The 12,174-nt window shown below is 28.2% G+C and overlaps 1 protein-coding gene across 1 annotated transcript; it reads right to left on the reverse strand.

Annotated features, from left to right (window-relative positions):
* Window positions 1-7,559: 7,559 nt before the first annotated feature.
* On the reverse strand, window positions 7,560-10,172 carry LOC126902914 (DNA primase small subunit). Its single transcript, XM_050680638.1, has 8 exons — window positions 9,917-10,172; window positions 9,692-9,848; window positions 9,237-9,368; window positions 8,941-9,165; window positions 8,645-8,852; window positions 8,042-8,247; window positions 7,777-7,961; window positions 7,560-7,692 (listed from the first exon to the last, which is right to left on the reverse strand). Exons 1-8 carry the CDS (start codon window positions 10,008-10,010, stop codon window positions 7,673-7,675), a joined length of 1,227 nt encoding a protein of 408 aa, XP_050536595.1. The 5' UTR covers window positions 10,011-10,172; the 3' UTR covers window positions 7,560-7,672.
* Between the last annotated feature and the right edge of the window lie 2,002 nt (window positions 10,173-12,174).

Here is a 12,174-nt window from a genome sequence, read left to right on the forward strand (position 1 = left end):
CATCGTTGATTATATAGTAATATCGTGTGACAGCTGATCTCTAGCGTCTTGCTTTATTCACCCAGCACGGAAAATCGATGACCTCCATTACAATTGTCATATGTGTACATCGTCATTAGTCAGTCAGTCTATTGTTTTATGTGTCATATTCTTTTCTGTAGCAAGCGCCTTCACTTGAATGGTAATTTGTTCGGCCATTGTACGCCGTTATTCTTATTGTTTGTTTATTGCATCCTTGTGCTTAAAGTCCTCGTGCCCTCGCACGCCACCAGTGAGTAGGCCCTGGCCATCACTAAATAACTTCATTGTCGTAGTCGTTTTTCCGCCGTCTGTTTTCATCTGCTATTACATGCCTGGATCAACACTCCAACTTGTAATGTTCAACACCATTACCACAAGATCTCATACAATCCACTTATCACTTTCAACAACTTCAACTATTCAGCTGAGTTTTTATATTATTTTTTAATATTATTTATTATTTGTTTAATTGAAGTTAACTATTTTATTTTATGCCACTTCGCCGGCCAATAGTATTTAAGGATCCCTTAAATTTAAGATATTCTTTGAAAAACTTCTAATATATGGGGTTATTTGTTATTTAATTATTGTCTACTCCCGTCACTTATTGGATTTACCGTTAGCCGTCATCCTCCAGGTGACCCACTTCCGCTTCAATAATAGCGATTTAAATAGACTTAAGGTAAAACAGCATTTTAGTGCGGTGCACAAGTAACTGTCGTACCGTCTAGCTGTTCCGTACAAAACAGACTAGTTCGCACCTTATTAATAGACACTTCGACTATGTACCAAACAGGAAGCCACCGCCACTCCAAGAATACTTCAGTGTAATGGTAAAGGAGCTTTTCAATTAATTGGTCTTTACAACTTAATAAAGAGGACTGTTATCTGTTATTTCTTCTTATATTCACTTGTATTGTTCAGAACCCTTGGATTTTACGAACCCCGAAATAACCTCTTTATAAACCAATTGAACAAACCTAACTTAGTCAATAATATTCATATTAAATCATTCTCCTATATTTTAGCTTCGATGCGTTTAGTGATTATTATATATGGAAAGGTTTTTATTTAGTTGGATAGGTTTTAAAAAACAATATAAAAGTACGACTTAATAAGGTCGTGAATTTTGTGTTAAACAGTAATAACCTACTCTTTTACCTTTTTAATTGTAAATTATACAGAGTGTTCAACATGTCAATTGTTACAAACAAAGAAAACCACCCAACCTGCCGCCTGTATCCACGTATTTACCTCTATTTCTCAGCCGACGAATACCGCAGTGTTTCCTCACATCGAATTATTTATTTTTATTTGATATCTCTAGCTCACAAATAATTTGCTTTTTGATTAAAAATTGTTAATCATCTTTTAACTTATTTCGTTTAGACGTGAAAATATTTCATTTTCTTCTGTCCTATTTAAAATTCATATTTGAATAATAGGATATTATAATACGGCATTGATATCATAAAAAAACTCATGAAAAATTGTAATTTTCACAAATTTTATAATACTACATGTAATTTATTATTGAATATTAATAAGACATTTTTTACCAAATTTTTTCTTAAAATCTACTCTACAAATGTACACACGTATATTGATTGGGTTTGATGTATTTAATTTACGTCATCATGTTGTCTACTAACCCAGTGGACAGCGCATAAAGTACGTCTGACTTCCTTTTTACGGCCGCTAATGAGACCAAAATACAGACTTGTAGCCCTAAGACATCTCAGTTGAATTTCGGCTTGAAATGTGTCATTTGTATGAACGTTTGAAATCCCGGCCGCCTAATTTTAGGTTTCGATTTTTTATACCATTTTAATTTGTTGATCGACGTTAGATACAACCGCCTCGTCGACCCACAAAATTAAATGAAAACAACTTCTGTCAAAAATATCGGCGTTCAGTGTAACACGTCTTGCACCGCTAAAAAAGAATTTGGCTACATGTTGAAGCATAGTATATGTTTCATGTCAGCCAGCCATGGTCAAGTTCCACCGTCGCCAAAAAAGACCGTTCGTATGGACCTAGCGACGGTTATCGAATGCGGTTACTTGCACCTACCGATATCGATTGCCACGATCTCACCTTTTATCTCGTTGGTCGAACAACTTTTATTAAGGCATATCATCAAATACCCGTCGCCGAGGATGATATCCCTAAAACCGCGTTGAGATTGTGTCGAATTTCTCGTTACGCGTTTCGGTTTACGCAGAGTTCTCAACGTTTGGTAAATGAAATGTTTTGCCACTTGGATTACGCAACTGTGTACATTGACGACGCACCTTCGTGTTCAGCGAAGAGTTTGAACATCACGTGTGCACCGTGTTCGAGCCATTGATGATGTACGCGATTAATTCCGCAAAATTCTTTTTCGCTGTACCGTCGCTGCACTTTCTCGGTCTGGATTAGAACGGTTGCCGCCCCAGTCCAGACCGCGTCACTGCAATCCGCGAAAAATTCTGTCCGATTACCAAAAATACGATTCTTCGGTTCAGTCAGCTTTTACTGCAGATTTATTCCTAACGCGACGGCACTACAAGATATGCTTTGTTGGCCAGAAACGTGTCGGACTGCTACTATGAACGGACGATAAAAAAATTACAGCACCTACAACTGGTAGTTGTATATCTAAGCACACGTTATTTTATTAACTTGATCAAGGGCCGCCAGACAACTTTGCATATTGGAACATTGCCGTACTACCCTCAATACAACGGAATGGTCCAACACTTCTATAGAACACTTGAGAAAACGTAACAGGCAGAAGTCCGTGTATTGGAACATAAAATTGCCTATGACTTTACTCGCTCTATGAAGTATAGTCAAAGAGATCATTATCAATAACCCGGTTAAAATGATGTATGGCACGATACTTCGGCTGTCCGGTGAACTTTTTCATCCTGCTCCGCTCACCACAAGATGTCTTAGAATCACTACAACTAGCCGTGTCATAGTTGCGAACGACTAGTACACTACGAACCGTTTTGTTTTAGTGACAGCGTCGTTATCAAATGTTAGTCATGTTTGACACATTGACAACGTATAGCCACCAGCCTAATGTTGCTAAGTCTTATATGTTAATATCAAGTAGGTACCCAAAAGAGCTACAGATCAAATCGTTGAGAGTGTGATACAATTTATTTATAGTTCATTATATGAAAATAAAATATGCACAATTGTCTATGTAAACCTAGATAAAGCATTTGAAAATATTGACACACAGTTTATAAATTAAAAAAATAAAATAAGGGAGAGCGATTTAACATATTTTTCTTCATAGTTAAATAACATAAAACAACATGTTAAAATAAACGAGTGTATTAATTCTTTGAACTCATAAAATGCTAATACTGAGACATTGTTCGTTGACTCTCGTTTTAAGCTAAATTTTATTAAAAAATACCTGAACCAGATTGAGCTATGATACCATCTTTATTGTGCTTCTTTTTTTTTGAAACGCAGCATGTGAATACTCTTAGGTACCGACGATAGAAGTTCTTCATCTTCAACGTATCAAAATACCTTTTTAAATTTATTGTGGTTTTCAGTAATTAAGTTTAAGCACAAAAATTAGTTTTTTTCACGAAAATTTAATAACAAGCTAATATATATTTGTGTAGTAATATTGAGTATCACATGGCAACTTATATTATACTATTTTTATGATTTTAAGGCATTTAAATAATTGCATTAAACTCAAAGATTTTCAAATATAACATAAAAGACCTCTATTCATAATATACAATTTGTTTACAAAATGACATAAAATATGATTTCCTTAATTTCGATAACTATTTAAATAATTTAAATTGTTAAACTAATATTTAATAATTAGTTACTAACATACAAAAAATGTCATGTGAAGTTATAAAATATCACTTGATTTAATTAATCATTAGAAATAGATAATTAGAATTATAGTTCATGTTAAGCTTTTCTTAAGTGCGATGTTGTATAAATTTCAATTAAAATCTGCATCTGCTGGAAACCTCTCCTTTCTATGTTTAGAAGGGAGAGGTTCATAGGGCTTATTTCATAAGTTAATATAAGATTTTATTAAAGATATAAATTCTTCTTACATTTGATGATTTCACTTTTTTTAATTGAATTTTTTATTATTTATCATTCGTATACTCTGCCTTAGATTATAATATGAGTTTGAAGTTCTAAAAGTCTTATCAAAAATAAAATTTTGTGTAATACAATTTAAAAATACTATTTGTATGAAAGAAAATTGTAATTAATTCACCTATTTATTTTTTATTATATTATGAAATCAGAGACCTATTATTTAGAATCCATTTTAATCGGAGGAAGTTTTTTATACTTTGGTAAGCATGTTAGTGAAAATTTTGTTACTAAAAAGCAAAATGGATGAACTAAAAATAATAATAGCTTAATATTCTAAGAAGGATAGTTTCTCCTCCTTTAATACGCCTTTATGGATATCCAAATATTATAATATCAAATATCATAATGACAAATCCATTAATTATTCCAATTGTTTGTCAGTGTGCTCAAATATTATGAAAATTACTTGTTTAATTATATAAAAATATGTTTAAAAAGAGAGAAATTAAACNTAATACGCCTTTATGGATATCCAAATATTATAATATCAAATATCATAATGACAAATCCATTAATTATTCTAATTGTTTGTCAGTGTGCTCAAATATTATGAAAATTACTTGTTTAATTATATAAAAATATGTTTAAAAAGAGAGAAATTAAACTAAATCAATAACGTATAGAGGAGGTTCAAGGTTAACTGCCCACCATCATTAGCTAACTTTTTAATGTCATATTCTTTAGTTACAAGTCATAAATAAAATTGTATTTATTGATTTGTATTCAACATGTTTACTCAACCCTCTTGGATAACATAGTTTTAGTATTAAACAGGGACTGGAAGGAACCTAAAAAAAAGGTTTTTTAACCGAAACCTTAAAAAATTTTAGAACCCGAACTGGAACAGGACTTTTTATTTTCAGATAGCCACGAACTAGAACTCAACCGGAACCTTTAATAATAAGGTGCTTAAACGGTTCTTTGTTTTCAAGCATTATTTTATTCATATAATTTTTAACAGTTTTATTTTTTTGATAACGGGTAGGGATTGTAAGGTTTTTTTATAAGAATTAGTAAAAGCTTTATTATAGTTTGTAAAATCGAAGTTTATAAACTATTCAAGAGTTATTAAATGTTTGTTATTCACAATATATTAAATTCAGTGTTGGGAAAGTTCCTTTTTAAATGGAACTCGTTCCGTTCCCCGTTCATTTTCTAAAATATGAACTCGTTCCAGATCCTAGTTCTTTATATTAAGAAGGAACTTGTTCCAGATCCAGTTCCTCCAAATAAGAACTCGTTCCACTCTTCGTTCCTTTTATGTAACCAAGTTATTTAAAAAATTGTGGTAATGAGATCATGATAACGGTCATCAATGATTTTCATCAGCAGTCGAATACAAAACAAATTTGTAGTATTCCTTATTTAAAAGTATTCGAAAATTATATTTATAAGCAGGTAGTAAATGCTAACGACTTGTGTCAACGCGACCAATGTCTATTGTCTACATATAAATTAGAAATAATAAATCAGAAAACCCAAAACCCATAACATACAGGGTGTTCAGTAAGTCAGGAAACTGGTTTCTATTGTTCTCATTGTTTGTAACAATGAGAACAATAGAAACCCGTTTCCTGACTTACTGAACACCCTGTATGTACACATATATTAAATATTTACTGTATACCTACATGTGATAATAACTCTATTTATAGTCAATTGATTCATTTAAAAAGCCTACGATCTCGGCTGGGTATATAGGGGACTTCCATTGTCAAAAGTCAACTAAAAATACCTTAATATTTTAATGTCTAGATACGAAGAAAACTACACTAAAACATGTTTATAAAAAATTTTAGGAACTGTAATTTCCGTTCACGTTCCTTAAAAAATGGAATTTGTTCATTTTCCTCGTTCCTTTATTTTAAAAGGAAGCAGTTCCTAGCATCGTTCCTTCAAAAAGAACTCGTTCCAGGAATCCGTTCCTTTTGGAACCAGTTCCTTCTCAACACTGATTAAATTTCTATTTCTAAAATGAAATAATCTTATTTAAAACATAAAACACAGAATTATTGGCTATTTTTTTACTATAGGTTTCTAAATTATTATTTAATAATTTAGAGTATTATAGTCATAAATAGAAGTTATAGTAACATTTATAGATATTTAAATCCTATATCTGCTATATTCTAAGACTTTTAAGTAATTTTAATTAAATTTAAAAATTTGGATGGAACTTTGATTCCGTAATAACCACAAAGACAAGTCCAGAGGTCAAATTTATTTTTTTCAAATTAAAGTATATTACACGAGCTTTAATTTAAGGTATATATAAAAATATAAGTATTTACGGAACATTTTCAAAAGTTCTACTTTCTATACGCATTTTTAAAGTTTTGAATCCCCTATGTTTTCTTCTTCCTTGCCTTAATCCGAACTACTTGGGTTTGGCCACCCTTATCATAAACTTCCACTTGACACACCATCACCCACATCATATACATGTTCTCACTTATTTATTATTATTATCGTAAGTAATGGATATGATAACAATAATTGCCGTTAATAACTTGTTTATGTGACATCATAAAGAAATGACAATTACTGTAAGCTAAAGAGCAAATTATTATTAGAAATTTGGTCCAAAATTGCTAAATTTNACTGTAAGCTAAAGAGCAAATTATTATTAGAAATTTGGTCCAAAATTGCTAAATTTTAAGAAGCAATAACAGTAGATTAGTTAAAAAATATTATTAGAACAAAATTGATTACTATTTACTTCAGATTTATAATCCTGAAGGAATGAAAAATAATTACTTATTACAAAATAACTACATATTATACAATTTTTTCTCTTACGAAAATTAAAAATGTTTAATAGTTTCCAAGAAAATGAGTTTTCTATCCTTAATTAATCACTGTCTATATAATATCAACGATATTATATATAATACTTTTATAAATTAAATTTATTATTATTATATTATTAATAAGTTAATCTTTTTCTTTCTTCTTTATCCTCGGCTTATAATTCCAACTACTTGGGTCGGTCACCCTTATCCTAAACTTCCACTTGACATGATCCCCCACATCATCTACGCTCACATCAGCTATCCTCATATCTCATTCAATAGCATCCCTCCATCTCTTTTTTGAAAGTTCCTCTACCTCTTCTTCCTTCAACATTCATTTCTATAACTATTCTTATGGCTTCCGATTCTTCTCTCCTCATAACGTGATCAAACCATCTAAGTCTATACTATTAGTATAGCACTATAATTAAAACTACTTTTAATTTATATTAATATTTAGTTGTTATCAAGCATGTATACAAGGGCTTAGGAGTAATGCCCCTCTTTTTCAGTGTGATCTCATTATTCTCTCAAATAATATAAAAATTTAGCTTAATAAATTATAAATATCCTCTTGCTGAAAACCATTAATACAAAAGTAAAATTGTGTGCTTATTATTTATTTTTAATTTAATACAAAATGTTATACATATAATTATATAAATAACAATTGGACTTAAAAATTTAGAACAAATAATCTATACTATTAGTTGAATTTAAAAGTCCATCTTTGCATCTGGAAACAAAAGAATATACACAATAATATTAAACAATTTTTCTATTTTAATTTATAGTTAATAAGATAATAAGTTTCAAATACCACTGATCTTAATTTTATTTCCTTTCCACGAGTTTTCTAGATTTCTTAAAAATTCTTCAAAAATACTAATGCTTTTTAACATGGACGTCTTTTTGTAATCTTTTAATCTATTAATACTCATGTTAGCATCATTCACAATTTCTTTTTGCTTTTTATCATAATCGTTAATTTCATCAATTAATACACTAAATTAAAAAAGTGTAATATTTAACATTTGATGATTACTACTTTAAGATATAATTTAAGTACTCTGGAAATGTCTTACTTGATTGTTGGTACTGCATTAGGATTAAATTTATCTATTACTTTTGGATTGATAGGAATACAAACTTTTCCTGTTTTTGGGTGTACACAAAATGGTGATTTCAATAAATGATTCAATCCTTTAGTAACATTTACATCTAGTCTGGGATATGCTAAATACAACAAAATATCTTCAACACAAAATTTTGTTTTATAATTCAACAAGCCCTTAAAAAAAAAAGTAATAATTCTTAATCATAGGCAGTTAAATTAAAAAAAAAAATAAACAATAACAGTATCAAATTTACAACTACTTATGTTTATTAAATTTTAATATTTTGATAATATTAAGTTTCAAAAGTTATTCAATTTACAAAATTGAATAAATTAATTATTTTTTTACTGTCTCAAACTAATAACATAAAAATAGTTATATTCTCATTTATGTTTTAAAATTTATCTCTCAAACCTACTTATACTAAACATGTTTCTTATGATTTAAAAACATTTAACTTCTTATGTCTGTTAAAAAAAATTTAATTTAATTTAGATTTCTTTTAGAAAAATCAATATTTAATCATAAAAAAAGAAATATTATCTTTTTAGAACCTATTTTACTATTTACCCTTTTATGATTATTTTGTATAACAAGTGTCAAGGCTTCCCATCTTTGTGGACTATTTTGATACTTTGAAAATTGTATGTTAATTTGCTCTTTCAGTTTTTCATCATTTATAAAAGATAATATTTTGTTACATTGCTCCGAAGTTTCTAAAAAATTCTGTTCTAAGTTAAGATTATCAAATTCTTCATTAATAATGGCAATTGAACGTCTGTTTTAAATTTTAAATAGAATAAAAATACATTATATTTATGATAAAAATAATAATGCAGATATAAATTTACTGTTTTAAATTTCACCTTATAAAAGGATGATTAACATTATAACGTTTTGATTCTCCAGCTGTCAATACACTTAAATAATCAATTACAGCACCGCGTTCCGATGGAGATAACTTCCTTGCAGATTCATCGCAGATCCAACAATGAATACCACGTCTACCAGAAAACACCCATAATAAATGATTCCAACCAAAATCATCACGCAAAGAACATTCTAAAATTTTGACAGCTATTACCATAAATCTAATTTTAAAACAAAACATTTTTAAAAATATAACATACAATTTTTTCTGATTAACAAATGAATAAATTACCTCCAACATTTTTGACAGACATCAGCACCTGAACAACATGTTCTAACAGTATCATAATCAGTCATATCAATATCAATAACAAGTTCCTTTTCCATTGCATGAAATTGAGGATAATTACGGCAAACCTTTGGACTTCAATTAATTGAATGTTAAATAACATTATGTACATAAATGTAGTTTTATTAAGCTAATAATTTTTCAATCAAATTTTCGCTATTATGTAATGTTAAGACGGTTGAATATGTATTATTTTATCATGCCCTTGTAATATGTAAAAACTAATAAATTAAAAAAATTTCACTTTTTTCTTTTCAATCTATTTTAAATTGGATAGTGATATTAAGTTTTAACCTAGCACTATAGTAGGTTAAGTATAACAGTTCAAACTATTTGTGATAGCTTTATTTTTAGTCTAAACTATTAAGTAATTAGAGAAAAAATAAGCCTATTCAAACCTCATATTAAAAACAGCTCCTATGTCTATTTTAAATGGACATCTATTTTGAATTTCTGCTTCAAATTCTTGGAGTGTATTAAAAGATTGAAATCTTATATAAATATCTTCATGCAAGGTAAAAGAAAACTCTCTGTTGGTAAAGTTTTCAGGATTTCCTAAAAAAAAATATGGTCATAATAATTAATATACCAAAATAAAATGTAACATAATAAGAACATTTTACCATTCCCATAAGATAGCCATTTATGAAATTGAGTATAAGGAAAAAGTCTTTTATAATATACATTCAAATAATCAGGAAATTGGTCATTTGCCATTTCGAAAAAAATTAATTTATATTCTTAAACTTTATATTTAAAATTTTATAATAAATTGTATAGAGTACAGTTTTATAACTTTTTATTAGCGAAATTATAAATAATTGTTTAGCATATCAATAAACAAAAATCACTATCGTTAAAACAAGGGATTATTTAAATAGTAATAAATAAATGTATTCAAATACAAGAAAAAATACAAATTATGCTTAATATTCGAATACATTTAAATTTTAGATAAAAATATTCAGAAAACAATGATAGCGAATAATGAAAAGAGCGGGAAAATATGGTTCAAAAGATGGTTATATCATAGATAAGGTAAATTATCTTATCTATGGTTCTATTGAAATTATTAATAGAACTTAAGCTAAACATAATAGATAAAATGAATATTTAATCTATAGACCTTTTATACGAACTATGATAAAATGAACCGGACACGTTACGATCCGGTTTTATTTTACATTTCCTGTAGAATAAAGAAATTTGAAGCAACGGTGCTTGCTATTTTACTTGTAATTTCTTGATTTCCCCATTACGTTTTTACAATTTTATATTTTGAAAACATGTTCTCTGCTCATCAAATATTTCCCCTTTTATGAATTTCCTACCATTGCTTGTTCAGTCCAATTTGTCTTAATTTTTGACCTCATAAAGTAATATTACTGTTAGCCATATACTAATTGTTGTAGTTCTAGCGGTCGCGAGATCAAATAGTTTAGCAAAAACGATAAACTATGCACATGCATAATAAAAATCTAAGTTGTGTGAAACAGTGAAAAGTATGGAGTGATAGTAACAACAGAATATACACAATTGACACTAATAAAAATTAAACAATATAATGTGATTAATTCTATCGGCCATTATGTTGTAGATAAATCAATGTGACCAAATCGCTAAAAAAGTCTTATTACTCATAGATCATAGACAAATATAGATAGGCCATGCCACACATAGTGAAACGAATAATTCATTTTACTATGATGCCGTACACAATTTTGAGTTTAATTTTTAACATGAATGGACGCAGACAATTACGTTGATAGATAGCGTAAATTTCCAGCACATTTCCACATTTCATTGGTTGAGATATACGTGTATTTAAAATTTTTTAATAATCATTAAATTAATGTATATACATTATTAAACAGTGATTGTCATAAACGTTAATTTAATTTTATGACACAATGTAAGGATTTTTTATTATTTTAACTCTTTGTAATTATATTTTCATTGAAATGTTATTTATTTTTTTATTTTAATATTACAATAAGAATTTGTAATAGGATTTTGACATAAAATGTGGTATTACAGTACAAGACTATGCTGTTGGCCTCTAAATATTATTACTATTTTAAACAGAAGGCAGTGGCAGATAAATTATTTTGTCATTAAGAGAAGTCGACAAATCTTTATGATAAAAATCATCATGGGAATTGTGCCCCAATACCGCAGAAGTTTCTTATTTGTATTACTATATCAAGATATATAATAATCACATCTGGTAGTCCATAATAATAAAATATATTATTATAAACTATTAGATGTGCATAAATGGCTTTCTTCTTATTAAGTCCCCTTCAAATATTTAATTTATTTTATGTAAGTATTCCGTTAAATTTATCTACTCAAATGTATATTTTGCTGGGTACCCCAGTAAAAATTGTTAGATAAACTTTTATGTAAATCACATGAAAATAAATTTTTGAGAGGATACAGATCTTTTTAATTGCTAAGTATTTTTAATCTTTTATCAAATATTTCAAACATAAAATCAAGAAACTGGTAAGTTAAAAAAAATAAAATAAATTTTGTAACTAATGCTTAACAGATAATTCATAATTTTTTAAATGAGAAGTCGCATACAACTAAGTTTTAAATTAAATAGTATAAAAAATGAATTATTTCCTACAGTTAATATTTCATAAGAGTGCTTACCACACTTAGAATATTTAATTTGAAATCAAAATTTCATAAAATGGGCTCATGGATAGATTAAACATAAAGTTGTTTCAGAAAACTGAAATCAGTTAAGATCCTCAACACTATAAAATATTAAAAACAAATAATAGTCTAATATAAATTTTATATTAACAAAATTAATAACCTGTTTTATCAAATTCGTATGTAAAACAAAATATTTCATTTAAATCGAATA

This window comes from Daktulosphaira vitifoliae, unplaced genomic scaffold, assembly GCF_025091365.1.
Source record: "Daktulosphaira vitifoliae isolate Bord-2020 unplaced genomic scaffold, ASM2509136v1 Scaffold_3, whole genome shotgun sequence".
Taxonomy (NCBI): Eukaryota; Metazoa; Arthropoda; class Insecta; order Hemiptera; family Phylloxeridae; genus Daktulosphaira; species Daktulosphaira vitifoliae.

What these genes read in the sequence shown, in the direction of transcription:
- LOC126902914 (XM_050680638.1), bottom strand. Translation starts at nt 10,010, where the DNA reads ATGGCAAATGACCAATTTCCTGATTATTTGAATGTATATTATAAAAGA. An exon ending in GTTAATCATCCTTTTATAAG is followed by an intron (nt 8,853 to 8,940) that starts GTGAAATTTAAA and finishes AATTTAAAACAG; the next exon opens with ACGTTCAATTGCCATTATTA. An exon ending in TACAAAATAATCATAAAAGG is followed by an intron (nt 8,248 to 8,644) that starts GTAAATAGTAAA and finishes TTTTTTTTTAAG; the next exon opens with GGCTTGTTGAATTATAAAAC.